The sequence below is a fragment of the Oncorhynchus nerka genome, linkage group LG6 (assembly GCF_034236695.1).
Source record: "Oncorhynchus nerka isolate Pitt River linkage group LG6, Oner_Uvic_2.0, whole genome shotgun sequence".
In the NCBI taxonomy this organism is placed as follows: Eukaryota; Metazoa; Chordata; class Actinopteri; order Salmoniformes; family Salmonidae; genus Oncorhynchus; species Oncorhynchus nerka.
Window position 1 is genome coordinate 78,473,386 of NC_088401.1, and position 26,309 is coordinate 78,499,694.

The 26,309-nt window shown below is 44.0% G+C and overlaps 1 protein-coding gene across 2 annotated transcripts; it reads right to left on the bottom strand.

The window, feature by feature from the left end:
- Positions 1-6,435: 6,435 nt before the first annotated feature.
- si:ch211-153b23.7 (uncharacterized) lies at positions 6,436-17,224 on the bottom strand. Of its 2 annotated transcripts, XM_029653374.2 has the most exons (8): positions 17,133-17,209; positions 16,613-16,996; positions 12,793-12,955; positions 12,455-12,598; positions 11,917-12,051; positions 8,797-9,081; positions 7,586-7,711; positions 6,436-7,170 (listed from the first exon to the last, which is right to left on the bottom strand). In XM_029653374.2, exons 2-8 carry the CDS (start codon positions 16,738-16,740, stop codon positions 6,910-6,912), a joined length of 1,242 nt encoding a protein of 413 aa, XP_029509234.1. In that variant the 5' UTR covers positions 16,741-16,996; positions 17,133-17,209; the 3' UTR covers positions 6,436-6,909. The 2 variants fall into 2 exon arrangements, with proteins under 2 accessions (XP_029509234.1, XP_064875968.1); XM_065019896.1 differs by having other exon boundaries at positions 16,613-17,224.
- Between the last annotated feature and the right edge of the window lie 9,085 nt (positions 17,225-26,309).

Sequence of the window (26,309 nt, forward strand, 5' to 3'; positions counted from 1 at the left end):
GCCGGTTCCCCTCTTTCCACTGGGATTCTCTGCCTCTAACCCTATTACAGGGGCTGAGTCACTGGCTTACTGGGGCTCTCTCATGCCGTCCCTGGAGGGGGTGCGTCACCTGAGTGGGTTGATTCACTGTTGTGGCCGTCCTGTCTGGGTTGGCGCCCCCCCCTTGGGTTGTGCCGTGGCGGAGATCTTTGTGGGCTATACTCAGCCTTGTCTCAGGATGGTAAGTTGGTGGTTGAAGATATCCCTCTAATGGTGTGGGGGCTGTGCTTTGGCAAAGTGGGTGGGGTTATATCCTTCCTGTTTGGCCCTGTCCGGGGGTGTCCTTGGATGGGGCCACAGTGTCTCCTGACCCCTCCTGTCTCAGCCTCCAGTATTTATGCTGCAGTAGTTTATGTGTCGGGGGGCTGGGGTCAGTTTGTTATATCTGGAGTACTTCTCCTGTCCTATTCGGTGTCCTGTGTGAATCTAAGTGTGCGTTCTCTAATTCTCTCCTTCTCTCTTTCTTTCTCTCTCTCGGAGGACCTGAGCCCTAGGACCATGCCCCAGGACTACCTGACATGATGACTCCTTGCTGTCCCCAGTCCACCTGGCCATGCTGCTGTTCCAGTTTCAACTGACCTGAGCCCTAGGACCATGCCCCAGGACTACCTGACATGATGACTCCTTGCTGTCCCCAGTCCACCTGGCCATGCTGCTGCTCCAGTTTCAACTTCCACCTGACTGTGCTGCTGCTCCAGTTTCAACTGTTCTGCCTTATTATTATTCGACCATGCTGGTCATTTATGAACATTTGAACATCTTGGCCATGTTCTGTTATAATCTCCACCCGGCACAGCCAGAAGAGGACTGGCCACCCCACATAGCCTGGTTCCTCTCTAGGTTTCTTACTAGGTTTTGGCCTTTCTAGGGAGTTTTTCCTAGCCACCGTGCTTCTACACCTGCATTGCTTGCTGTTTGGGGTTTTAGGCTGGGTTTCTGTACAGCACTTTGAGATATCAGCTGATGTACGAAGGGCTATATAAATACATTTGATTTGATTTGATTTATTTTCAAAACTCTTCAAAAAATGTCTATGCATTTGGTCTTACAGGTCATTCAAATATTTTCTATACAATAAACCTCTACAGTAGTTTTCAAAAGGCTTGGTTTGAATAAGACTGTAGTGGAGAAGTGTCTGATGCCTTTGGACCGTCAATTAATCAAGTACTTTGTCAGGATTTGGCCAGGGTTGTTCCGGTTTTTGGTCACTAGATGCCCCCATTGTGCTTTTTGACCTTTTGTTTTCCCTTGATCCCCATTATTATTTGCACCTGTGCCTCGTTTCCCCTGATTGTATTTAAACCCTTTGTTTTCCTCAGTTCTTTGCTCTGTGTTTGTATGTTAGCACCCAGCCCTAGTATTCTGTGAACTCTTGTTGATCCCGGTGGACTCTCTTGTGGAATTCTGTTTTTTGTTCTTGTTTATTTTTTTTTTAGTATCTTTTGAGGCTTTTTATGCTATACCTACCACCTTGTGGATTTACCTTTTTTTGTCTTGGAGGATTACCTTTGTTCTTGTGGAATCCCTTTTGAGGTTGTGGAGTTACATGTTTTCCTGAAGGACTTCACTTTTTACTTCATTAAATACACCGTCTCAAGTACTGCTGTGTCTGCCTCATCTTCTGGGTTCTGGCGACTATTCGTGGCTCAGTTGGTTAAGTGACTATTTCTCACTCCGGAGACCCGGGTTCGTAACCGGGTCCTGACAGTACTTATCGTCAGATGGAATTGAATTAGGATACATGGTGGGTGTCGTGTCATGTATCCGGGTTAGATGGGATGTAAACATGCAGTTGATGTGCCATCTTAGAATACATTATGTATAGTGTGTTTGTGTGTGATTCCATAATATTCTATAATGTTAGTGAAACAGTGAGATGCTACAGTAGGATAATTGATGAAGTGGTATTGTCTTTACTCTTCTTCCACATGTGGACAGTCCGTAGCCCATTCCTGCAGTCAAGTGACCTAATGGTGTCATTGGTGGTATTCCTATTTATCATAATTGTATAATTAACAAACATTATTAAAAAATATCTATATATAAATCTGGTGTTTCTATGTCAAACGGTTTTGATATACATCACAGAAGACTGAAATATAACAAGTGTAATATTGCACTCAAAATTAAAAATACATTTAAACTCTATATCTGACATGGTGCAGGTGTCTCCTTTTTTTAAAAGCCGATAACCATGTGTGTGAGGTGTATACTTTTGTTTCAAAGTAGATTTATTTAAGACTACCAAGAAATACTCTGTGACCCTGATTCAGCCCCCTGCAGGAGAGGGTTCATGACCTCTTCTTTCTGGGCCTCTGCTATTTGAGGAGTGTGAGATGTTGATCTGTGCAGCACCAGTAAACCTGCTATTTGAGAGGGTGTGAGATGTTGATCTGTGCAGCACCAGTAAACCTGCTATTTGAGAGGGTGTGAGATGTTGATCTGTGCAGCACCAGTAAACCTGTGAGAGAGAAGTAACACCCTATTCACTGGGCCCTGGGGAAAGTATCACCCTTTTCACTGGGCCCTGGGGACAAGTAACACCCTTTTCACTGGGCCCTGGGGAAAAGTAACACCCTATTCACTGGGCCCTGGGGAAAAATAGCACCCTATTCACTGGGCCCTGGGGAAAAGTAGCACCCTATTCACTGGGCCCTGGGGAAAGTAATACCCTATTCACTGGGCCCTGGGGAAAGTAATACCCTATTCACTGGGCCCTGGGGAAACATAACACCCTTTTCACTGGACCCTGGGGAAAGTAATACCCTTTTCACTGGGCCCTGGGGAAAGTATCACCCTTTTCACTGGGCCCTGGGGACAAGTAATACCCTATTCACTAGGCCCTGGGAAAAGTATCACCCTTTTCACTGGGCCCTGGGGAAAAGTAGCACCCTATTTACTGGGCCCTGGGGAAAAGTAGCACCCTATTCACTGGGCCCTGGGGAAAGTAATACCCTATTCACTGGTCCCTGGGGAAACATAACACCCTTTTCACTGGGCCCTGGGGACAAGTAACACCCTTTTCACTGGGCCCTGGGGAAAAGTAACACCCTATTCACTGGGCCCTGGGGAAAAGTAGCACCCTATTCACTGGGCCCTGGGTAAAAGTAGCACCCTATTCACTGGGCCCTGGGGAAAGTAATACCCTATTCACTGGTCCCTGGGGAAACATAACACCCTTTTCACTGGGCCCTGGGGACAAGTAACACCCTTTTCACTGGGCCCTGGGGAAAAGTAACACCCTATTCACTGGGCCCTGGGGAAAAGTAGCACCCTATTCACTGGGCCCTGGGGAAAAGTAGCACCCTATTCACTGGGCCCTGGGGAAAGTAATACCCTATTCACTGGGCCCTGGGGAAAGTAATACCCTATTCACTGGGCCCTGGGGAAACATAACACCCTTTTCACTGGGCCCTGGGGAAAGTAATACCCTTTTCACTGGGCCCTGGGGAAAGTATCACCCTTTTCACTGGGCCCTGGGGACAAGTAATACCCTATTCACTGGGCCCTGGGAAAAGTATCACCCTTTTCACTGGGCCCTGGGGAAAAGTAGCACCCTATTTACTGGGCCCTGGGGAAAAGTAGCACCCTATTCACTGGGCCCTGGGGAAAGTAATACCCTATTCACTGGTCCCTGGGGAAACATAACACCCTTTTCACTGGGCCCTGGGGACAAGTAACACCCTTTTCACTGGGCCCTGGGGAAAAGTAACACCCTATTCACTGGGCCCTGGGGAAAAGTAGCACCCTATTCACTGGGCCCTGGGGAAAAGTAGCACCCTATTCACTGGGCCCTGGGGAAAGTAATACCCTATTCACTGGGCCCTGGGGAAAGTAATACCCTATTCACTGGGCCCTGGGGAAAGTAATACCCTATTCACTGGGCCCTGGGGAAACATAACACCCTTTTCACTGGGCCCTGGGGACAAGTAACACCCTTTTCACTGGGCCCTGGGGAAAAGTAGCACCCTATTCACTGGGCCCTGGGGACAAGTAACACCCTATTCACTGGGCCCTGGGGAAAAGTAGCACCCTATTCACTGGGCCCTGGGGAAAAGTAGCACCCTATTCACTGGGCCCTGGGGAAAGTAATACCCTATTCACTGGGCCCTGGGGAAAGTAATACCCTATTCACTGGGCCCTGGGGAAAGTAATACCCTATTCACTGGGCCCTGGGGAAACATAACACCCTTTTCACTGGGCCCTGGGGACAAGTAACACCCTTTTCACTGGGCCCTGGGGAAAAGTAGCACCCTATTCACTGGGCCCTGGGGACAAGTAACACCCTATTCACTGGGCCCTGGGGAAACATAACACCCTTTTCACTGGGCCCTGGGAAAACATAACACCCTTTTCACTGGGCCCTGGGGAAAAGTAGCACCCTATACACTGGGCCCTGGGGAAAAGTAGCACCCTATTCACTGGGCCCTGGGGAAAGTAGCACCCTATTCACTGGGCCCTGGGGAAAGTAATACCCTATTCACTGGGCCCTGGGGAAAGTAATACCCTATTCACTGGTCCCTGGGGAAACATAACACCCTTTTCACTGGGCCCTGGGGACAAGTAACACCCTTTTCACTGGGCCCTGGGGAAAGTAATACCCTATTCACTGGGCCCTGGGGAAACATAACACCCTTTTCACTGGGCCCTGGGGACAAGTAACACCCTTTTCACTGGGCCCTGGGGAAAAGTAGCACCCTATTCACTGGGCCCTGGGGACAAGTAACACCCTATTCACTGGGCCCTGGGGAAACATAACACCCTTTTCACTGGGCCCTGGGAAAACATAACACCCTTTTCACTGGGCCCTGGGGAAAAGTAGCACCCTATACACTGGGCCCTGGGGAAAAGTAGCACCCTATTCACTGGGCCCTGGGGAAAGTAGCACCCTATTCACTGGGCCCTGGGGAAAGTAATACCCTATTCACTGGGCCCTGGGGAAAGTAATACCCTATTCACTGGTCCCTGGGGAAACATAACACCCTTTTCACTGGGCCCTGGGGACAAGTAACACCCTTTTCACTGGGCCCTGGGGAAAAGTAACACCCTATTCACTGGGCCCTGGGGAAAAGTAGCACCCTATTCACTGGGCCCTGGGGAAAGTAATACCCTATTCACTGGGCCCTGGGGAAAGTAATACCCTATTCACTGGGCCCTGGGGAAAGTAATACCCTATTCACTGGGCCCTGGGGAAACATAACACCCTTTTCACTGGGCCCTGGGGACAAGTAACAAACACCCTATTCACTGGGCCCTGGGGAAACATAACACCCTTTTCACTGGGCCCTGGGGAAACATAACACCCTTTTCACTGGGCCCTGGGGAAAAGTAGCACCCTATTCACTGGGCCCTGGGGACAAGTAACACCCTATTCACTGGGCCCTGGGGAAACATAACACCCTTTTCACTGGGCCCTGGGGAAACATAACACCCTTTTCACTGGGCCCTGGGGAAAAGTAGCACCCTATTCACTGGGCCCTGGGGAAAAGTAGCACCCTATTCACTGGGCCCTGGGGAAAGTAGCACCCTATTCACTGGGCCCTGGGGAAAGTAATACCCTATTCACTGGGCCCTGGGGAAAGTAATACCCTATTCACTGGGCCCTGGGGAAAGTAATACCCTATTCACTGGGCCCTGGGGAAACATAACACCCTTTTCACTGGGCCCTGGGGACAAGTAACAAACACCCTATTCACTGGGCCCTGGGGAAACATAACACCCTTTTCACTGGGCCCTGGGGAAACATAACACCCTTTTCACTGGGCCCTGGGGAAAAGTAGCACCCTATTCACTGGGCCCTGGGGACAAGTAACACCCTATTCACTGGGCCCTGGGGAAACATAACACCCTTTTCACTGGGCCCTGGGGAAACATAACACCCTTTTCACTGGGCCCTGGGGAAAAGTAGCACCCTATTCACTGGGCCCTGGGGAAAAGTAGCACCCTATTCACTGGGCCCTGGGGAAAGTAGCACCCTATTCACTGGGCCCTGGGGAAAGTAATACCCTATTCACTGGGCCCTGGGGAAAGTAATACCCTATTCACTGGGCCCTGGGGAAACATAACACCCTTTTCAATGGGCCCTGGGGAAAAGTAACACCCTATTCAATGAGCTCTGGGGAAAAGTAGTACCCTATGTAGGAAATAGGGTGCCATTTGGGATCAGACATTTTAGAAGCTATATTGGCAGTATGCTGTAGCTTTGGTGAGGACTGACACCAGCAGGTGTGGATGGGAGATGTTTTGACACTGGAAAGTAACCACCCATCTTCAGTCCCCCTTTTCTGCGGATTACAGCATGGTAGCCTATGTAGGAGACTTGGCTTGGTTGGAGGGTGTGGAGGACGAGTGATGCTGAGTTATTTCAGGGAAATTAGAAGAATGACCAAAACGCTATTTCATAGTTTTTATACATTTGTTATATTTGTTTTAAGAAAATGACAACATCTGAAGTTGATCACTTGTATTTAAGGACATCCTGGTGTTATTTGAAATCAAGGGGTGTATTTAATTAGTTGAATTCACTGTGGCTTTTACAGAGATGTCTCAACAACTGCATCAAAAAGCATGACATTATGTAGGATTAAGAAAACCACTAGGTGGTAATGTTGACCATGTTATCTAAGTAGGAGGCAGAGACAACTGGAAAATCACTCAGTCCCTTTGTCGATAATCAACATTATCGGCAGAATTAGGAAATAACATAAGGTTCATACAATTTGAGAGAAAGATAATAGATACAAATCATTTCATTGTCAGATAGACACAGTCACTCAGGACTGGAGTAGGCTAGTCCTCAACGTGTTAGTGGTAATACCAACATCGTAATACAAGTTCAATGTGTGTGAGCATGTTTGTGTGTCGTCTGCCTCATGTGGACTCTTCAGTGTTCCTCCTCTCAAAGTGTTTGGGGCACAGCGGGTGGTGGTCTGGCTGGGGTGTACTGGTGTGAGCATCTCTCTGCTCCTCTCTCTGCCGCCTCCTGTCTCCCCCTGCTGGCTGCTGCTCATTATTACAGCGGTGGACCAGGACAGGCTGTTTGACCAGAGCGGGACTTTTCTTCATCAGTAGACGCTGCAGGACCTGCTTGTCTGATCGCTCCTTCCTAAAGTCATCCTCATATATCTTGAGCTGGACAAAGGAGACCAGAGACAGTGGTTAGTTAGTTAGTTTTTAGTCAATTCAAGAAATATATCCCTATTTGATGAAATCCTTTTGAAAAGACATTACGATATGGAATAGAAGTTTCTCCTAAAATGGAATTGACTCTGACCCTAGGATATAAAATAAAAGTGATCTTTACAGCTAAGCCCTGTTGGTACATTCACATGCAGCACATCTCCCAGACGTCTCGTGAAACCATGTGGTCATTACGGATATGCTGTGTCCCATTATTTTCACGTTCAACTTAGCCCGATGTCAGTTTATGTCCCCATCTGTTACGATACATCCCATCTGCCCAGCTGTCGTTATTAATTCAGGTGTGTGTGTGCATGTATATTATATATATGTGGGTGTGTGTGTGTGTATATATATATCCCACTACCTGCTCCTGTAGTAGGGCCATCTGTTGTCTCATCTCCTCTCTTGTCCTCCTCAGTCTCTTGTTCTCCTGCTGGGTGTGTTTGTGGTCCTTGTGCTCCGTCTGGTAGTCTGCTTCATAGATCTCAGTCTGGACAGAGGACAGGGACACTGGTAGTTAATGCTAGGTGAAACAGTCTGGGGACAAAGGACAGGGACACTGGTAGTTAATGGGGTGGAGGGGGTATCGAGGAGAAAGTGGAGGGGTATCGAGGAGAAAGTGGAGGGGGTATCGAGGAGAAAGTGGAGGGGGTATCGAGGAGAGAGTGGAGGGGGTATCGAGGAGAAAGTGGAGGGGGTATCGAGGAGAAAGTGGAGGGGGTATCGAGGAGAGAGTGGAGGGGTATCGAGGAGAAAGTGGAGGGGTATCGAGGAGAAAGTGGAGGGGGTATCGAGGAGAAAGTGGAGGGGGTATCGAGGAGAAAGTGGAGGGGTATCGAGGAGAAAGTGGAGGGGGTATCGAGGAGAGAGTGGAGGGGGCATCGAGGAGAGAGTATGGAGGAGGAGGGAGCGGAGGGGGTAAGGAGGAGAGAGTGGAGGGGGCATGGAGAAGAGAGTGGAGGGGGTATCGAGGAGAAAGTGGAGGGGGTATCAAGGAGGGTGTGGAGGGATTATGGAGGAGAGTGTGGAGGGGTAAGGAGAAGGAGGGAGGAGGGTGTGGAGGGGTTATGGAGGAGAGAGTGGAGGGGTTATGGAGGAGGGTAATGATGAGAGAGTGGAGGGGGTAAGGAGAAGGATGGAGGAGGGTGTGGAGGGGTTATGGAGGAGAGAGTGGAGGGGTTATGGAGGAGGGTAATGATGAGAGAGTGGAGGGGGTAAGGAGAAGGATGGAGGAGGGTGTGGAGGGGTTATGGAGGAGAGAGTGGAGGGGGTAATGAGAAGAGAGTGGAGGGGGTAAGGAGAAGGATGGAGGAGGGTGTGGAGGGGTTATGGAGGAGAGAGTGGAGGGGTTATGGAGGAGGGTAATGAGGAGAGAGTGGAGGGGTAAGGAGAATGAGGGAGGAGGGTGTAGAGGGTTATGGAGGAGAGAGTGGAGGGGTTATGGAGGAGGGTATGGAGGGGGTAATGAGGAGAGAGTGGAGGGGGTAAGGAGAAGGAGGGAGGAGGGTGTGGAGGGGTTATGGAGGAGAGAGTGGAGGGGTAAGGAGAAGGAGGGAGGGTAGTGAGGTGAACTACCTGGCATCTGAGGGCCTCCAGCTGCTCCTTTAGGTCTTGCACCTCTTTCTGGGGGTTTGCCTGGTCCTCTAGTGCCCTGTAGGGGCCAATACTGATTCTACCACTACTCAGGGCCCCTCTACTTGGGTTGGAGGAGGAGAAGAGATGGGATGGTGGGCAATGGCCGGAAGAGGAGGAGAGGCCGCGTATGGTGCCATGGCTGAGGCTGGGGGACAGATTCGACCCCCCAGGAGCGTCAGAGATGGAGGAGGTTTCTGGAAGATGGGTCACAGTGCTCAAACTGGTCTACAGGATGGAAGGAGAGGGTAGACACATACAGTAGATATATTATATGTCACGTCCTGACATTTTTTTATGTCTCTGTTTTAGTTTGGTCAGGGCGTGAGTTGGGGTGGGCATTCTATGTGTTGTTCTATGTTTTTGTATTTCTGTGTTTGGCCTGGTATGGTTCCCAATCAGAGGCAGCTGGTTATCGTTGTCTCTGTTTGAGAACCATACTTAGGCAGCCTGTTTTCCCACTATGATTTGTGGGTAGTTGTTTTCTGTGTCTGTGTGTTACCATACAGAACTGTTTCGGTTTTCATTTATTTCTCTTGTTCTTTTGTATTCAGTGTTCAGTTATATTTCATTAAAATATGAACACCTACCACGCTGAATATTGGTCCGATCCTTCCTACTCCTCCTCAGAAGAGGAGGAAAACCGTTACATTATACATATATCTACAGTTGAAGTTGGAAGTTTACATACATTTTACAAATACATTTAAACTCAGTTTTTCACAATTCCTGACATTTAATCCTAGTAAAAATGCCCTGTTTTAGGTCAGTTAGGATCACCATTTATTTAAATATGTGAAATGTCAGAATAATAATAGAGAAAATGATTTATTACAGATTTGATTTCTTTCATCACATTCCCAGTGGGTCAGAAGTTTACATACACTCAATTAGTATTTGGTAGCATTGCCTTTAAATTGTTTAACTTGGGTCAAACGTTTAGGGTAGCCTTCCACAAGCTTGAATTTTGGGCCATTCCTCCTGACAAAGCTGGTGTAACTGAGTCAGGTTTGTAAGCCTCCTTGCTCGCACACACCTTTTCAGTTCTGCCCACACATTTTCTATGGAATTGAGATCAGGGCTTTGTGATGGCCACACCAATACCTTGACTCTGTTGTCCTTAAGCCATTTTGCCACAACTTTGGAAGTATGCTAGGGGTCATTGTCCATTTAGAAGACCCATTTGCGACCAAGCTTTAACTTCCTGACTGATGTCTTGAGATGTTGCTTTAATATATCCACATAATTTTCCTTTCCTCATGATGCCATCTATTTTGTGTGCACCAGTCCCTCATGCAGCAAAGCATCCCCACAACATGATGCTGCCACCCCTGCGCTTCACAGTTGGGATGGTGTTCTTCAGCTTGCAAGCCTCCAACTTTTTCCTCCAAACATAACGATGGTCATTATGGCCAAACAGTTCTATTTTTGTTTCATCAGACCAGAGGACATTTCTCCAAAAAGTACGGTCGTTGTCCCTATGTGCAGTTGCAAACCGTAGTCTAGTTATTTATGGCGGTTTTAGAGAGGTGGCTTCTTCCTTGCTGAACTGCCATTCAAGTTATGTCGAATTAGGACTAGTTTTACTGTGGATATAGACACCTTGGTACTTGTTTCCTCCAGCATCTTCACAAGGTCCTTTGCTGTTGTTCTGGGATTGATTTGCACTTTTCGCATGTTCATCTCTAGGAGACAGAACGCGTCTCTTTCCTGAGCGGTATGACGGCTGCGTGGTCCCATGGTGCTTATACTTGCGTACCATTGTTTGTGCAGCTGAACGTGGTACCTTCAGGCGTTTGGAAATTGCTCCCAAGGATGAACCAGATTTGTGGAGGTCATTTTCTGGAATTTTCCAAACTGTTTAAAGGCACAGTCAACTTTTTGTATGTAAACTTCTGACCCACTCGAATTGTGATACAGTGAATTATAAGTGAAATAATCTGTCTGTAAACAATTGTTGGAAAAATGACTTGTGTCATGTACAAAGTAGATGTCCTAACCGACTTGCCAAAACTATAGTTTGTTAACAGGAAATTTGTGGAGTGATAGTGTATATAAACTTACGACTTCTACTGTATATAGTATAGATAGTATAGATACAGTATAGATAGTATAGATACAGTATAGATAGTATAGATAGTATAGATACAGTATAGATAGTATAGATACAGTATAGATAGTATAGATACAGTATAGATACAGTATAGATAGTATAGATACAGTATAGATAGTATAGATACAGGATAGATAGTATAGATACAGTATAGATACAGTATAGATACAGTATAGATAGTCTAGATACAGTATAGATACAGTATAGATACAGTATAGATAGTATAGATACAGTATAGATAGTCTAGATACAGTCTAGATACAGTATAGATAGTATAGATACAGTATAGATAGTATAGATACAGTATAGATAGTATAGATAGTATAGATACAGTATAGATACAGTATAGATAGTATAGATACAGTATAGATAGTCTAGATACAGTCTAGATACAGTATAGATAGTATAGATACAGTATAGATAGTATAGATACAGTATAGATAGTATAGATAGTATAGATACAGTATAGATACAGTATAGATAGTATAGATACAGTATAGATAGTATAGATACAGTATAGATACAGTATAGATAGTATATATACAGTATAGATAGTATAGATACAGTATAGATAGTATAGATAGTATAGATACAGTATAGATACAGTATAGATACAGTATAGATACAGTCTAGATAGTATAGATACAGTATAGATAGTATAGATACAGGATAGATAGTATAGATACAGTATAGATACAGTATAGATACAGTATAGATAGTCTAGATACAGTCTAGATAGTATAGATACAGTATAGATACAGTATAGATAGTATAGATACAGTATAGATAGTATAGATACAGTATAGATAGTATAGATACAGTATAGATACAGTATAGATAGTATAGATACAGTATAGATAGTATAGATACAGTCTAAAAGAAAGCATGACAGAGTACATAGACTTTTAAAAGGATCTAGAGGTAATAATAATGTTAGTCATGGGGCTCACCTGTGTGCTCTTTGTCCAGTCTCTGGTGGTGTCTGTGTGATGTTGTCTATTCTCCAGCAATCTGACGTATTCATGTAGCTGCTGGTTCTTCTTCAACTCCTGCATCAGTGTGTGTTCATAGTACTCCCTCTTGTTCTACAGAAACACAGTCAGGATACGGTCAGTGTGTGTGTACGTGTGTGTGTGTCTGTCAGTGTGTGTGTACGTGTGTGTGTGTCTGTCAGTGTGTGTGTACGTGTGTGTGTGTCTGTCAGTGTGTGTGTACGTGTGTGTGTGTCTGTCAGTGTGTGTGTACGTGTGTGTGTGTCTGTCAGTGTGTGTGTACGTGTGTGTGTGTCTGTCAGTGTGTGTGTACGTGTGTGTGTGTCTGTCAGTGTGTGTGTACGTGTGTGTGTGTCTGTCAGTGTGTGTGTACGTGTGTGTGTGTCTGTCAGTGTGTGTGTACGTGTGTGTGTGTCTGTCAGTGTGTTTGTGCATGCACATACGTTAATCTGTTTGTGCATGTGTGCGTGTGTGTCCTCTGCCGGTCTGTCGGTACCTGTTCGTGATCTACTTTGAGCAGCAGCGTATTGTTGAGTTGTTTGACTGTGTTGCTCTCCTGCTCCAGAGTCTCGACTCTCTGTTGGAGACTCAGAGTTGTGCTGCGATACACATGGTCCCAGTCTTCATTCAGCTTCATCAACTAACACAGACACATCATCATCGCCACCGTCATCAGATAATACAGACATACATCATCATCACCATACAGACATACATCATCATCACCATCATCCATTCTGGCCTCGTCCAAAATAGTTTTGTATTCACAAAATGTGGTACACTTGTCTCTGGTTTAATTCCTATAGTTAATTGCGGTGTAGTTTTGTGTGTCACCTCTTTGTTGACTCTGCGTAGCTCAGTGTTCCTGTTGAGCAGTAGTAGTTTCTCCTGGTCAGCTGAGGTGACTGACATACTGTCAGTGATCAGAGACCCCTGGTCCTCCCCGGACAACAACCTCTCACCAGCAGGGACTATCTCATCCTCCACCACCTTCGTCCTGTACACACACACACACACACAGTCACACACAAGCACACAGACACACACCAACACACACACACTCAGTGAGAATATTGTGTAGGAAACCAACAGCACTCGCCTGAACATAGCGTACCTGCAAGCAGATAGAAACATACTTGTACTCACATAGAGGAGCATGAACTACTACTATGCACGACCTCACACCTACACACACACATACACAGTAACACCATGTAGCATTTACACATGCCTGCAAACACAACCACCATCACTCTCAAACACCCAATTAGCTCAGTTGGGCAGGTGTGGTGCCTAGTTGGAACAAAATCCTTCAGTATCCTGCAGCACTCCTGGAACAAGGCTGTCTACTCCTGATCTAGTCCATTCCCCTGTGAGCTACCTGTCAACTGCGGCAGATTCAAATCATCATCGCCATCTAATGATCCCTGTGCTGTGCCTCCTGCACGCTTCTTGTGTCTAGAGGAAACCCTGCATCCTGAGATCAGCTTGTTCAAGCCTTGATGGCTTCATCAACTCAATGACAAAGGGAAGGATTTCAGTTAAGGTGTTTTTGTGTGTTTAAGGCAAATGAGGTCCCTTTATAATCTCTTGTTCCCAGAATAAGGTTGTTTTTCTCAAAACGAGGGTATCATCAGAATGAAAGAACACTAATTTTGAGGCATAACCACCATGTTTTGATTTGGCTTGAATCCAATATAGTATGTTATAGTGAGTTAAAGAGCATGTCCATCAACAACATTGTCTAGTCCATTCAACCTCACAGATGGATCTCCAGCCCTTCTGTGTCCTGAATATCCAACATGTTTTCTTCCTCTTGGACTGCAGATTAATGTGACCCAGATTGAGGATGTTTTCAATCATAAACCCTGTCTTGGAAGGAAACCAAGATGCTACTTCTTCCCGTGGCAGTTTGGTCATTTATTGTAATCTAACATGAAAAAATATAAATGATAACTTCCTTCCTCTTCAGCAGGCTGCCATGCTGGGAAATAATGGATTATCCTATAAAAATACAAATGGTCAATGGCTACTAGCCTATTCTCTCTGAGTAGGGAGTATGACTTTACTACTAGCCTATTCTCTCTGAGTAGGGAGTATGGCTTTACTACTAGCCTATTCTCTCTGCCCTACCCTGTGCTCTGACCTCTTTCTCCCCTCTCTCTCCAGATGAAATATCGCGTCTTGTGACGGCCGGCCGCCCAACAACCTGCCCGCTTGACCCTATCCCCTCCTCTCTTCTCCAGACCATTTCCGGAGACCTTCTCCCTTACCTCACCTCGCTCATCAACTCATCCCTGACCGCTGGCTACGTCCCTTCCGTCTTCAAGAGAGCGAGAGTTGCACCCCTTCTGAAAAAACCTACACTCGATCCCTCCGATGTCAACAACTACAGACCAGTATCCCTTCTTTCTTTTCTCTCCAAAACTCTTGAACGTGCCGTCCTTGGCCAGCTCTCCCGCTATCTCTCTCAGAATGACCTTCTTGATCCAAATCAGTCAGGTTTCAAGACTAGTCATTCAACTGAGACTGCTCTTCTCTGTATCACGGAGGCACTCCGCACTGCTAAAGCTAACTCTCTCTCCTCTGCTCTCATCCTTCTAGACCTATCGGCTGCCTTCGATACTGTGAACCATCAGATCCTCCTCTCCACCCTCTCCGAGTTGGGCATCTCCGGCGCGGCCCACGCTTGGATTGCGTCCTACCTGACAGGTCGCTCCTACCAGGTGGCGTGGCGAGAATCTGTCTCCTCACCACATGCTCTCACCACTGGTGTCCCCCAGGGCTCTGTTCTAGGCCCTCTCCTATTCTCGCTATACACCAAGTCACTTGGCTCTGTCATAACCTCACATGGTCTCTCCTATCATTGCTATGCAGACGACACACAATTAATCTTCTCCTTTCCCCCTTCTGATGACCAGGTGGCGAATCACATCTCTGCATGTCTGGCAGACATATCAGTGTGGATGACGGATCACCACCTCAAGCTGAACCTCGGCAAGACGGAGCTGCTCTTCCTCCCGGGGAAGGACTGCCCGTTCCATGATCTGCCCATTCTCTCTGAGTAGGGAGTATGACTTTACTACTGGCCTACACGTTGTGAACCAAATAATGACTCAAATGGCAACCTATTCCCTTTATGGTGCACTACTTTTGAGCAGGGCCCATAGAGCTCTGGCCAAAAGTAGTGCACTATATAGGGAATAAGAAGCCTTTTGGGATGCCGTCAATGTCTTTTGATGTGTGGGTGCTGTGCAGTAGCAGGCTATACTACTATCAGAAGAATTGATAATTGGGTCATTGCACAAGCTAGTCTCAGTCACATCTGGGACAAAAACAATTTCAGGATAAAAACCTTCCGTGCAACAGGACTCAATGATCTAATTATCATTCTGCAATGTCATTCCACAGGAGTAAACAGATCATTGCACTGCAGTCTAAGTAGTGTTTTATTTGGAAACAAATTGCCAAATAATGAGTTGTATTTTTCTGTATGTGAATGTACCACAGCCTCTGCTGAGAAGTCTGTGCCTTATTGACACAGGAGGTAGTGCACTGGCACTTACTATAACTCTGGAACATAGCTCTTGGTTCCCCTTTAATGCTTCTGAACCAGTCATAGAGCCTCAACAGTAGTCATGTGACCGGAACAGTGATGGACAATTCAACTTATTGACCTGGGAAACTCCCCTGACGTACCAAGTTCCTTTTTTTAATGTATGGAACCACCCACATCTGATTTATTCACATATACCCTGTTATTCACTGATAGTATTGCAAGTGTTTTCCCAGCTAGCACATAACGTTTTAAGAACCATATGTTTTGTAGAATTTGGTGAGAGCCTGGTTGTATTATGGTTATTTTGCATACAACCTTTCCATAATGTTTCCTACAGGTTTCCTTACGGCTATATTTAAAGTGATGTTCTCAAATTGTTCAGAGAACGTTAAGAAAAAACCTTCGGTTGGAATTTCAGTACTTCAGCATAACGTTTTCCACAGGTATCCTTATGGTTCTATTTCAAGTTATGTTCTCAGAACATAACAAAAAAATTCCATAAAAAATGTGTAACGTTCTAAGAATCTAATTTAAAAACATAAACATTATTTTCTCAGTATCAACAAAACTATCTCTATCCTCTATCTGGTTAAGTGTGTTTTCCTCTTTAAAATAGGGTCTGGTTGAATAGACTAAAATGAACAGGTTTGTATGAGTTACAAACATGGCATACTATTGTGATCCTTGAGGCGGAGTGGACTTATTCCATGGATAGCAAGGTTAGGTTCAAATCTCACTGATGCCATGTCAAAATAAAAAAAAAGTAATGTTTGCATGATTAATGCCTAAGCAAATTCATTTCTGTGTGTCATATTTGTGCTTGGAATTCAAAACAGTTCATCTAAGCTAGCAGTAAAATGCTCTCAGAACCTCCCTGCAACCAAAAAAATGTATGTTCCCAGAACAGGCTAAATGTTTAATGGTGTTCTCAGAAGGTTTAAAAAAAACATTCCGTTTTAGTGGTCAGGAAACATATGGCTTCGTTCCCAGAACCAATGGGAAATCAACAACGTGCATTCCCACAACTTCCAAGGAGACAAATGTGTCAGCTGGTTTTAATCATCCACACTGTGGTGGTGTTTTGGACATGCATACCTTGATTCCTCTATAGCCCCATTTTCCTCTGGGTTCTGTAGGAGAGCACTGACGCTGTAGGGTGAAGAATCTGCCTCCTGCTCAGACGATGATGATGATGATGCTGCTGAAAGTGAACCTCCATCCATGACTGATCTGAGCCAACAAATGAACCTGACAAAAGTTGAAAAACTCCACTCAAATGAAATGAAAAAACAAATAAGAATTAAATAAGTCGCCAAGATTGGTCAAGGCTGTCTTCTCTAGTGTTGGTCAAGGCTGTCTTCTCTAGTGTTGGCCAAGGCTGTCTTCTCTAGTGTTGGTCAAGGCTGTCTTCTCTAGTGTGCAGATTTGACACTTGTATTTGACCTGATCCAACTGTCAACTGAGCCAGAATCCTCTGACCTAATGAACACAAAAGACTGACAAAATTAAAATCTCAACTGATCCAGAATCCTCTGAAGTGATGAACACAAAGTATTGACCAAGTTGAAATCAATTCTCAACTGATCCAGAATCCTCTGATGTGATGAACACACACCCAAGTTGTATAAAGCCTCCGCAGAGCATCTGGTGGAAAGTGAATATGACTTTTAGACTGTCTGTCTACCTAAAAAGGAAGTCTAAACATACCCTGCTGCCTGCACCCACATGCAAATGATGTTAGAATATAGGAAGTCACAGAACAATTTAGGTTGTTTTTAAACATCGTATATATAATGTGAGAATAGAAAGTCACAGAACAACTCAACTTATCTCAACTCTGTCAGAGGGTTTTTAGACTTTAATAATGTGAGAATGGGAAGTCACAGAACTCATCTCAACTCTGTCTGGGTCTGAACAATAGGTACATATTGTTCTGTTTCTATGTCATTACTTTCAAAGTGTGGGTTTTTAAGAGGTTGTTCCAAAGATTTCGAAGGTATTTTCGAGTACAAATAAAGAAGTATGACATCAGTGGGGAATTCCATTCATGCTCATGCTTCTGTTTCTCTCTGTGAGTGAGTGTAGTCTGGAGTTCACAGCATACTCTCAATGTACCAACAACTGACCAGTCCCCAATCTCACAAGTATCACAGTTACTAAATCAAAGGCATTACTTGTCAGTAAAAGAACACAAATGTTATCATCACAAAGCAGCCAACAAAATATTTGACTGCAAAAGTGGTTAGATTTATAGATATTGTGACACACTCCCTGAACTCAAAGTTCAGAAAATGCCTGGCTGGAGGGGGCTGGGCCACATAAGCTTTTGTAACCCAATTTTGCAAGATCTGATATTGCTCAAATGTGGAATACAAGTAGCCAGTTGTCTGCCCTACATACACAAACACACCAGTATTAGGATCTCTTAATACATCTTGTAAATATAGACCTGTGACTACATACACAAACCAACCAGTATTAGGATCTCTTAATACCTCTTGTAAATATAGACCTGTAACTACATACACAAACCAACCAGTATTAGGATCTCTTAATACATCTTGTAAATATAGACCTGTAACTACATACACAAACCAACCAACCAGTATTAGGATCTCTTAATACCTCTTGTAAATATAGACCTGTAACTACATACACAAACCAACCAACCAGTATTAGGATCTCTTAATACCTCTTGTAAATATAGACCTGTAACTACATACACAAACCAACCAACCAGTATTAGGATCTCTTAATACCTCTTGTAAATATAGACCTGTAACTACATACACAAACCAACCAACCAGTATTAGGATCTCTTAATACATCTTGTAAATATAGACCTGTAACTAACTGCTACCTTGTCTAGCTCGGGCCTACGAACTGTTAGCTTGTTAGCACAGGCCTGCTAACCGTCTGAACCACCGCGTCCCAATCACTCTCTGACCCCATTTACTTTCTATCTCTTTTTGATTTTTAATTTGTTTATACCTTCCGGAAACCTGCCTCACCCAATGTGATACGGAATCGCTATTACTTTTACTCTTATTTTTATTTTTATGACACACTCAAGAACCTCCAGACGCTAACCAGCTAACTAGCTACAAGCTATTTAGTCATTGTTAGTTTTTTAAAAACCTGGATAACACTCGCCAGCCCAGCTTCCCTGCCCATCCACCGCTGCCCCCTGGACACTGATCTCTTGGCTACATAGCTGACGCATAGCTTTCCCTAACCGTAACCTAGATGTGACTCTGTATGGTCCATGTCTTCAACAGTGTTATCAGCTGTGTTGCTGTTGGCTCTTGTTGTTTTGTCGCTAGCTCCGATCGCCGCTGGAGACGAGACAACAACACACAGACATGTTAAAAATGATGACATGCTAGAGCAGGGGTGTCCAACATTTCAGCCTAAAAAAAGGTTTAGATTACACTCATGGTAGGCATTAATCATTTGTTTATTTGGATTGTCATTTGCTGTTGCTACTATTCCTGGCCCATTACATACTTTTTCAGTTAACCGATTCATTAAAGATGTTCACCTCTGAAAGGTTTCTAAGAAAAAATGTTTCTCCGATAAAAGGGTTTTAGCTGTGACAAAGGGTTCTGCTAGGGGGCCAAGACTACACATCAAACTGTTTGGATCCATTTTTTATTTGAAATCACATTACCAGTTCTGGGTTGACTGCCAGATCACAGGCTTGCCATTGTCTCAGAAGTAGGGCTGCAAAATTCCTGGATTTTCAATAAATTCCATGGTTTTCCCTAAATCCCTGCTGGAATCGGCAGGGAATATGCAGGAAATCCAGAATCCTCCAATCAGGATTTCTGGAAAAGCAGGGAATTTGTTTGAGAGTTCCCGGGATTTTGCAACCCTACTCAGAAGCTCTTCCAGTTGAGCATCATAGTCTTCCTCTGAAGTCGAAGCCATACTATGTGCCTGTTGTGATGGAGGAAGACAGACCACTCAGGCAAGCAGTTCAGACAGGCAGCTCAGGCAGACAGGGAGACGGGCAGCTCAGGCAGACGGGCAGCTCAGGCAGACAGGCAGACGGGAAGCTCAGGCAGACGGGAAGCTCAGGCAGACCGACAGCTCAGGCAGCTCAGGCAAGCAGTTCAGACAGGCAGGCAGCTCAGGCAGCTCAGGCAGACGGGCAGCTCAGGCAGCTCAGGCAAGCAGTTCAGACAGGCAGGCAGCTCAGGCAGCTCAGGCAGCTCAGGCAGACGGGCAGCTCGGGCAAGCAGTTCAGACAGGCAGCTCAAGCAGACGGGCAGCTCAGGCAGACAGGCAGACGGGAAGCTCAGGCAGACAGGCAGACGGGAAGCTCAGGCAGACAGGCAGACGGGAAGCTCAGGCAGACGGGCAGACGGGCATCTCAGGCAGACAGGCAGCTCAAGCAGACAGGCAGACGGGAAGCTCAGGCAGACGGGCAGACGGGAAGCTCAGGCAGACGGGCATCTCAGGCAGACGGGCAGACGGGAAGCTCAGGCAGACGGGAAGCTCAGGCAGACGGGAAGCTCAGGCAGACGGGCATCTCAGGCAGACGGGCAGATGGGAACCTCAGGCAGATAGGTGGCTCAGGCAGACGGGCAGCTCAGGCAGACGGGCAGCTCAGGCAGATAGGTGGCTCAGGCAGACGGGCAGCTCAGGCAGACAGGCAGCTCAGGCAGACGGGCAGCTCAGGCAGATAGGTGGCTCAGGCAGATAGGTGGCTCAGGGAGATAGGTGGCTCAGGGAGACAGTCAGCTCAGCCAGACAGGCAGGTCAGGCAGGCAGACTGATTGACTGACAGATGGGCAGACAGGTAGTATAACCGACCCACTAAAGCGGACATACAGGTGCAGGCAGACAGACCGAGAACACACAGAGAGAGTTTGAGGAGCGAGAGAGAGATGGAGAGAGAGAATGGATCTTAAAAGAGCCTATGAGTTGGGTGAGAAGAACCAAGAAAGCGAATGAATATGTACAGACAAAGAAAGTCTGCAAAGAAAGAAGGAAAAACAGTGAATTTATGAACAATGAATGTTTGCTACTGGAGCGTTTCAACATCAGTTACAATGAATGTTGGCTACTGGAGCGTTTCAACATCAGTTACAATGAATGTTGGCTGCTGGAGCGTTTCAACATCAGTTACAATGAATGTTGGCTACTGGAGCGTTTCAACATCAGTTACAATGAATGTTGGCTACTGGAGCGTTTCAACATCAGTTACAATGAATGTTGGCTACTGGAGCGTTTCAACATCAGTTACAATGAATGTTTGCTACTGGAGCGTTTCAATATCAGTTACAATGAATGTTGGCTACTGGAGCGTTTCAACATCAGTTACAATGAATGTTTGCTACTGGAGCGTTTCAACATCAGTTACAATGAATGTTTGCTACTGGAGCGTTTCAACATCAGTTACAATGAATGTTGGCTACTGGAGCGTTTCAACATCAGTTACAATGAATGTTTGCTACTGGAGCGTTTCAACATCAGTTACAATGAATGTTTGCTACTGGAGCGTTTCAACATCAGTTACAATGAATGTTGGCTACTGGAGCGTTTCAACATCAGTTACAATGAATGTTTGCTACTGGAGCGTTTCAACATCAGTTACAATGAATGTTTGCTACTGGAGCGTTTCAACATCAGTTACAATGAATGTTTGCTACTGGAGCGTTTCAATGTCAGTTACAATGAATGTTTGCTACTGGAGCGTTTCAATGTCAGTTACAATGAATGTTTGCTACTGGAGCGTTTCAATGTCAGTTACAATGAATGTTGGCTACTGGAGCGTTTCAACATCAGTTACAATGAATGTTTGCTACTGGAGCGTTTCAACATCAGTTACAATGAATGTTGGCTACTGGAGCATTTCAACATCAGTTACAATGAATGTTGGCTACTGGAGCGTTTCAACATCAGTTACAATGAATGTTTGCTACTGGAGCGTTTCAATGTCAGTTACAATGAATGTTTGCTACTGGAGCGTTTCAATATCAGTTACAATGAATGTTTGCTACTGGAGCGTTTCAATATCAGTTACAATGAATGTTGGCTACTGGAGCGTTTCAACATCAGTTACAATGAATGTTGGCTACTGGAGCGTTTCAATATCAGTTACAATGAATGTTTGCTACTGGAGCGTTTCAATATCAGTTACAATGAATGTTGGCTACTGGAGCGTTTCAACATCAGTTACAATGAATGTTTGCTACTGGAGCGTTTCAACATCAGTTACAATGAATGTTTGCTACTGGAGCGTTTCAATATCAGTTACAATGAATGTTGGCTACTGGAGCGTTTCAACATCAGTTACAATGAATGTTGGCTACTGGAGCGTTTCAACATCAGTTACAATGAATGTTTGCTACTGGAGCGTTTCAACATCAGTTACAATGAATGTTGGCTACTGGAGCATTTCAACATCAGTTACAATGAATGTTGGCTACTGGAGCGTTTCAACATCAGTTACAATGAATGTTTGCTACTGGAGCGTTTCAATGTCAGTTACAATGAATGTTTGCTACTGGAGCGTTTCCATGTCAGTTACAATGAATGTTGGCTACTGGAGTGTTTCAACGTCAGTTACAATGAATGTTGGCTACTGGAGCGTTTCAACATCAGTTACAATGAATGTTTGCTACTGGAGCGTTTCAACATCAGTTACAATGAATGTTGGCTACTGGAGCATTTCAACATCAGTTACAATGAATGTTGGCTACTGGAGCGTTTCAACATCAGTTACAATGAATGTTTGCTACTGGAGCGTTTCAATGTCAATTACAATGAATGTTTGCTACTGGAGCGTTTCAACATCAGTTACAATGAATGTTTGCTACTGGAGCGTTTCAATGTCAGTTACAATGAATGTTTGCTACTGGAGCGTTTCAACATCAGTTACAATGAATGTTAGCTACTGGAGTGTTTCAATGTCAGTTAGAATCTTTAGGCCCCAACTTTAAACACAATTTTATAACCTGTCCTTCATGTAAATACCTAATATGTTGATAATTATTTATGTCATTGTTTCTGTTGTCGTCATTGGTGTTGTTGGAATAGAGTTGATATTAAGTTAATTTAAAAAATATACTAATGCTGCAACAACAGCGAAGCATTGATGATGCTTTGCAGTTTTGTTAGCCCTAGCTAGTGATCCTGGCAGGTTATCACCGCTGAGATTCATAACATTATCTATTAATCTGTGTGTCAAAATGTACGTTGAGTTGATGTAAAGTACCAAAACTGGCTGCAAAAGTTATCCTACAATTGCCTATTAGTTATGAAAATACAAGACTTCAAATCAAATTGTATTGGTCACGTACACATATTTAGCAGATCTTATTAAGGGTGTAGTGAAATGTTTGTGTTCCTAGTGTTATGACGTTGGCCTGGGGGGAGGTTTATGACAGTCATAAATACCTCTACCCCCCTTTTTCCTCTCTCTACCCTGCTGATGTGAATTTTGAAAACCCCTTGGTTAACATAGAGATTCTGGGAACATCAGAAGGTGGGGGGAATGAACTATATTCTGGTAATACGACCAATTGAACATATGCGGGGGTACTTAATGAATATGATGTCAGTTCGGTTGTCTTCTGGGACATTCTCATCAATGATAGGATGACATAAACTGTACAGTGGAAAGTCTACACATCAGAGTTATCGGATTCACATGGAATTGTGGTTCAATTTAAATGTTTGAATATAAAATTATTGGTGAAGAGATTAAATGTAATTTTAGCTTCCAAATGAGAGATTTGGGTTTTCATAAGGTTAGGGCTCTGCTCAATCAGTGGCCCGCCCCTGTGAAGAGACATGGGTTATAAAACTTTTCAGACACACCGTTCTCGCTCCACTATATAAAGCCTTGATGAAAATGTAACCTCCTGTTCCGAGGATGTGAGGACGACGGTCCGATGTCAGAATGGTTCAGATAATAACTACAGAACGAAGCCAACATCAGCGTGAGCTTTGGTTGCGAATGTTATAAACTTTGAACTCTTATTCACTGCAGAAGTGATACCTCCTAGCCGTTGAGTTAGCAACAGCATCTGCAAATGAGTATGGAAGGAACAGTATCCCGTCTATCACACAACAACCTTACTACAACGTATCCAATTGACCAGCAGAGACATTCTTCAAAGGACAAAGGACTCGATTTGGCAACACAGCCTTCCATCTACCACCAACCTACCGAAGCGCAGCTCAGAGTAAATATTTATTGCATTTTCCTTTTCCAAATGGGTGGTCATTTAGAATGCATAAAATACTGTATTTACGATAGCACAGTTTCTTCCTTTGTTCCTCAGTATTCCCGCTCTTTCACTCAAACCCAGCCCTTTTTCTTTTGTGTAACCAGCTGTCATATCTGTTCCGCCCGCTAGGGACATTTTACTTAATGACATAATTTGTAATCAAGGTATGATTAATTCTGTGTATATGTAATTCTGTGTGATTAGTTAGGTATTTAGTAAATAAATAATGAAACCCAATTTTGTATTGCTAATTCAACTTGTTAGCCAGGGTTCGTGAAGATAACCAAGAATTTACAACTTTCAGATGAGACTGAATTAAGGTGACGATTAATATTGATGTAAAATATTACTAGGTCTTTTAGAGTTTATTCGGAAGATAACAGCTCTATAAACACTCTTTCATGGTGCCCCGACTCTCTAGTTAATTACATTTACATGATTAGCTCAATCAGGTAATATTAATTACGGAGAAATTATTTCATAGAATAGCATGTCATATCACTTAATCCGGCATAGCCAAAGACAAGACACTAGCACCAACAGTACAGTAGCATCTAACATTACACACATCCACATGTTTATGTTCCTAGCACCAACAGTACAGTAGCATCTAACAATACACACATCTAATTGTTTGTGTTCCTAGCACCAACAGTACAGTAGCATCTAACATTACACACATCTAAATGTTTGTGTTCCTAGCACCAACAGTACAGTAGCATCTAACATTACACACATCTAAATGTTTGTGTTCCTAGCACCAACAGTACAGTAGCATCTAACAATACACACATCCACATGTTTGTGTTCCTAGCACCAACAGTACAGTAGCATCTAACAATACACACATCCACATGTTTGTGTTCCTAGCACCAACAGTACAGTAGCATCTAACAATACACACATCTAAATGCTTAGTTTTGAAACATGGACAAGGTATCAGGAAAGATTGGATGGGAGTGAGAACTTGTTCCAATAAACTGGGCAGGTTCAGGGGTCACAGTATTCTAGCTGCTCATCATTGGCTCAAACCATACAGATAGATAGAGGACTCATCTTTGCATCAGTGCCATTATAGTGTCTGACAGTATCGGCCTCGCCATTGAGGAAATCTAAATGTTTAAGTCGTGAATTTTCTTCTTCACGATTGGCTGATCCCTCCTGATGACCCGGCTGGACTTGACTCCAACAGGGTCACCCCGAAAGATCAGCCAATGAAGTTGGAATTTCCACTCTGTTGACTACATTAAAATGATGGAAACCTTCAATGGCGTTGCCCATGCTAACACAACCTTTTGGCCTCTTATCATTCTCTATGGCTCAAACTAAACATACCTGATCAAATTGCAGGGAGGACCGTGAGCAACGATATAAGTGTTCCATCCATTGTGTTCTGTTTATATGGTTTTGTTGGAGAAAGAAAAAAAATCATACTACACGTGTCAAAACATGCAGGTGCAATCAAGACTTAGGATACGTCTGTATTATATGGTTCGACAGCTATTCCATTGGTAGCCTAACAAGTGATACTAAATGGAGCGTCCCGTAAATACATAAAGACTAATTCTAAATGGAGTGTCCCGTAAATACATAAAGACTAATTCTAAATGAAGTGTCCCGTAAATACATAAAGAATCATTCTAAATGGAGTGTCCCGTAAATACATAAAGAATCATTCTAAATGGAGTGTCCCGTAAATACATAGAGACTAATTCTAAATGGAGTGTCCCGTAAATACATAAAGACTCATTCTAAATGGAGTGTCCCGTAAATACATAAAGAATCATTCTAAATGGAGTGTCCCGTAAATACATAAAGACTAATTCTAAATGGAGTGTCCCGTAAATACATAAAGAATCATTCTAAATGGAGTGTCCCGTAAATACATAAAGACTAATTCTAAATGGAGTGTCCCGTAAATACATAAAGACTAATTCTAAATGGAGTGTCCCGTAAATACATAAAGACTAATTCTAAATGGAGTGTCCCGTAAATACATAAAGAATCATTCTAAATGGAGTGTCCCGTAAATCATAAAGACTAATTCTAAATGGAGTGTCCCGTAAATACATAAAGACTAATTCTAAATGGAGTGTCCCGTAAATACATAAAGACTAATTCTAAATGGAGTGTCCCGTAAATACATAAAGAATCATTCTAAATGGAGTGTCCCGTAAATACATAAAGACTAATTCTAAATGGAGTGTCCCGTAAATACATAAAGACTAATTCTAAATGGAGTGTCCCGTAAATACATAAAGAATCATTCTAAATGGAGTGTCCCGTAAATACATAAAGACTAATTCTAAATGGAGTGTCCTGTAAATACATAAAGAATCATTCTAAATGGAGTGTCCCGTAAATACATAAAGAATCATTCTAAATGGAGTGTCCCGTAAATACATAAAGACTAATTCTAAATGGAGTGTCCCGTAAATACATAAAGACTAATTCTAAATGGAGTGTCCCGTAAATACATAAAGAATCATTCTAAATGGAGTGTCCCGTAAATACATAAAGACTAATTCTAAATGGAGTGTCCCGTAAAT